Source organism: Hibiscus syriacus, unplaced genomic scaffold, assembly GCF_006381635.1.
Source record: "Hibiscus syriacus cultivar Baekdansim isolate YM2019G1 unplaced genomic scaffold, ASM638163v2 tig00001478_pilon, whole genome shotgun sequence".
NCBI lineage: Eukaryota > Viridiplantae > Streptophyta > Magnoliopsida > Malvales > Malvaceae > Hibiscus > Hibiscus syriacus.
This window is the reverse complement of record NW_024061874.1, coordinates 2,437,935-2,441,947: the sequence shown is the minus strand read 5'-3', so window position 1 is coordinate 2,441,947 and position 4,013 is coordinate 2,437,935. Positions and strand designations below refer to the sequence as shown.

Below are 4,013 nucleotides of genomic sequence, written 5' to 3'. Positions count from 1 at the left end.
ACTGTGTCCGTACGAAGGCAAACTATAAAAATAGATTAATAAAGTTAATGGAGTTCGCCATTGTACTTTAACTTCCTTTCACCCCAAACGTGATAAACACAAAACGAAACATCATTCCTTGAATCACATTCCACCACGTCTCTCCTACATTTTGTTCATTAATTAAAATTTTAGTCTTAAGCTTTGTTTCTCAAGGTCAAATTACGAATTTCACCCCCTAGTGTACTCAAATTTTAAAGTATAAAGATTGAATTTCAAATTTCAGTATAGTTTAGGGACCAAAACTAAATTAAACCTTTTGTAATAATCTAATTCTGGAAGTATTTTATGGTTCATGCCCCATGGACAACAAGAAGCACTCAAAAAGCTCTTAAAATATAACGCAAAGTCCTGTGATACTTATAACTCATAATATAAAAATATTTAAATGGTGGAACCAATTATTCAAATCTAACCCATTATTTAACTAATTTTCTTCTGTAAATCCTATAAGAAAAAAAGGAAATAAATTGTCAATATCAATTAATGGGATTAAATAAAAAAAAAACATTACAATTAAGTTCTCTCCCCCTCTCAAATAAAAATTCATTGCAACAAAATACAAACTAATCAAGTGATCATCCACATTTAGGCTAATTCTATGTGTGTTCTAAAATCTTACCAATCTGATTTTCTTTGTTTATTAGTGTATTTGGAGATATTTTTGTTTTTCACATGTTAAAATTGAATTGCTGCTGTAAGAAGTAAAATTCCTCAGCGTTGAAGAGATTGTCTGAGGCATCAATGGTATCTAGCCAAGGGTTGTTGCTTTGCTCCAAAGACTGAAAATCTATGCCATAGTTGTAGAAATTACCGGAGAACTCTTCGACACAGTTCGGATTAGAATTATTAATGGAGATGTTGTTGCTGCTGTAATAATCGGAGAAATCCGAAACCAGTGAGGCTTGAGTCGCGAAAGAGTCCGACGATGCTGTGGTGGTGCTGGAATTCTCTACAGTATAATTCGAGGAGTTCACTTGTGTGCCCCCAAGGTGGTCATCGGGGAATACTGTTTTCCACGATCCCACAACCGAAGTTGAGGTGGTGGTGGATGCCGTGGTAGCCACCGTGGAGGAGGCAGCAGCAGCTTGAATTCTTTCGACTAACCTAGGCATCCAAAGGTAACGCATGGTGTCTTTGAATTGTTTGCTGTTCACGTCACACTTGAGTTGCTTCGCATGTTTCTGGACTCGAGTTCTCCAGTAGTTCTTGATCTCATTGTCGGTCCTTCCAGGCAAATGTTGGGCGATTTTTGACCATCTTCAATAAACAAAAAAAGGGTACAACATGAAAATTAATCTCTATAATCTCAATCGATTTAAATGATGGTTTGTTATCATAATAACATTAACGGGAGTGTCGATCGAAACAATTATTATAAGATCGCGAAACTCAAAATAACATCAGTTATGTTTGTAGTCACGATAAACACAAAACAACCGAAAATAGGACCTCCGTTTAAATCCACGATCTAAGTAAGAAAAAAATATAAATCGATACATAAGTTTTAGGTTAATAAATCAAATAACCTGTTTCCCCACCGAGAGTGAAGTTCCAGAATCAAAAGTTGCTCTTCAAGAGTGATATTCCCACGTCGAACATCCGGCCGGAGATAATTCAACCATCTTAATCTGCAGCTTTTTCCGGTCCTTTTGAGATCTATATTTTTCTCAGAAAAAGAATCATAAACTGTTACAGTCAAACGTCGATCTAACATTTGAAGTCAATGTATCAAATAGCGGAATAAAAACGTTATTGTGACTGTTATTTCACGATAGCACCGTCGTTAAAAATCAATATTGTTCAAAAAAGCGGTATGATGCAGGAATCACACTGATAACGGTCGTAACTTAACGGATAAAGGTCGATTGCAACGATAACGACTCGTTATTCCTGTTATTTTCTATTACACCAAGTCAACAGAAAACTTAAAATAAAACTTTAAAATTTTTCTCAAATTTTATTATCCAAACTCAAAATAAATAAAAAAAGTTCACTTTGAGAAGTATATGTTTATTTTATTTTTTTTCTTATTTTTTTTTGTGTAACATGCAATAATAAAATAAATATTTTTATTTATTTTTATCAGAGTCAAGCTAAGCAAAGAAAATTTAAGAATATAAAAAGATAAAAAAAAATAAAAAGGACAAATTTTAACAAAAAATATTCTATTTTTCATAATAATTTGCTCTGTTTAAATAATTATGTACGATACAGAAAAAGAATAGATTTTATAAATTTTTAGTTATATTTTATATTTTAAATAATTTTTTTTTTTACTTTTTCTGTTTTGGATTTAGATCAAAATAGACACAATTATAAATTAATTATTTTTTTACTTTTAATGTTTTGAGTTTGAATCAAAATAGGTTTAGTAATAAATTAATTAATTTTTTACTTTTAATGTTTTGAGTTTGAACCAAAACAGATTTAATAAATTAATTATATCTGAGATTTAATATTTTTTTAATTATAATATTATAGATTATTTTAAATTAAATAACATATTTTTTTTTAATTTTATAAATTTTAATTTATAATATGTTGATTTTGACAAATTAAAAATAACAAGTAATTATTTTTATCAATTTTATTTTTTTAATATTTTTATTAGTCTTATTTATTTTAAATAATAATATATTCATAATATTATTATTAATTAATTATTTTATCTTACTATTGAGTTTAATATTTGATTAAATTATATTATATATATATTATTTTTATTTAAAAAATTATTAAAAAATTATTAATTTTTTTAAAAAAATTAAAATTATTATTTTTAAGATAAATAGTATAAATTTTAAAATAATTCACAATAGCGACACTTAAAATAACTGCGATGATATTTGTTATATTCGTAGCCACAATAAACGTCACCGTAAAAGTTATTTAAATCACTGATTTAAACTCCAAATAAAAAGTTTTCATTTAACAAAACCAGGAAAAACGGCATGAATAATAGAACAAGACCAGATGAGCCATAAATATAAAGTTGAAAGCCGACATGTTATAATCAGCCGAAAAAGAAAAGGGGATACCGACCAATAACAATCAATATTATTATTACCCGCACAACGAGCAAGGGAGTTCCATCGACCTTCGCCATGAGTGGCAATGTAATCGATGAGCTTAAAGTCTTCTTCTACAGTCCAGGAGCCTCGTTTCAACTCCATGTCTTCCTCTTCACTGCTTTGAACATTTGGAGCACACTCCCTTGCCTTAACATCCATTTCTGATTATTCCTTTCAGAAAAAAAAGAATGATTAAATTTGAGTGAAAGATATTTTTTTAGGCAGAGAGGAGAGAGATGAACAAATAAATGGGGAGGGATAGAGAAAGGGGGGAGAGAGAAAGGGGTTGGTTTCGATATTGGAAGATAGAGAAGTGGGGGATTTATAGAAGCGGGATTGGGTTTTTATTATTTTATTAATTAACTGAAACACCTAAGCCCTCTTAAACTGTAATTATAGGTAGCAACAGCCAACAGGGTTCTAAAGTTTGACTCTTTTACTTTTTTTTTCACTTTAGGCTTAATATAAAAAAATTCTCAAATTATACCTCCTTCTCCTTTTAATTTAAGTTCTCATATTCTCATGATTGTTAAAAAAATCGTTAAAAATCAATTAATATTTGACATATGATCTAATTTTTTTATTTCTTTTAATTTTTAAAAAATAAAATATAAAAAGCTTTTCTTATATGAAATTTTTGAATATATTTAAAACCCTAATTATAAGGGAAAACAAATAATAAAAATGAATTTTATATGAAATTTTTGAATATATATTTATAATATCAGTTTTAACTCTATAACAGTAGCATTAGGGCGGCTTCATCAATATTTATATTACAAGATATATTAACACTTTTTTCCCAGTTTCCCACTTAAATCGGTTAAATGAGCATGAGCCTGAAATTATCTTTTAATACAGATAATTAATGTACATAATTAAAAGTGAAATTGTTAATCT

The 4,013-nt window shown here is 28.7% G+C and overlaps 1 protein-coding gene across 1 annotated transcript; it reads right to left on the bottom strand.

Annotated features, from left to right (window-relative positions):
* Positions 1–664: 664 nt before the first annotated feature.
* On the bottom strand, positions 665–3,334 carry LOC120127357 (transcription factor MYB108-like). Its single transcript, XM_039145270.1, has 3 exons — positions 3,110–3,334; positions 1,569–1,698; positions 665–1,299 (listed from the first exon to the last, which is right to left on the bottom strand). The coding sequence occupies exons 1-3, from the start codon at positions 3,270–3,272 to the stop codon at positions 711–713; spliced, it is 882 nt and encodes a 293-aa protein (XP_039001201.1). The 5' UTR covers positions 3,273–3,334; the 3' UTR covers positions 665–710.
* Between the last annotated feature and the right edge of the window lie 679 nt (positions 3,335–4,013).

Coding starts and splice junctions, on each gene's coding strand:
- LOC120127357 (XM_039145270.1), bottom strand. CDS start 3,272: ATGGATGTTAAGGCAAGGGAGTGTGCTCCAAATGTTCAAAGCAGTGAA. Junction 1,699..3,109: donor CTCCCTTGCTCGTTGTGCGG/GTAATAATAATA, acceptor AGAAAAATATAG/ATCTCAAAAGGACCGGAAAA. Junction 1,300..1,568: donor CACTCTCGGTGGGGAAACAG/GTTATTTGATTT, acceptor TGTTTATTGAAG/ATGGTCAAAAATCGCCCAAC.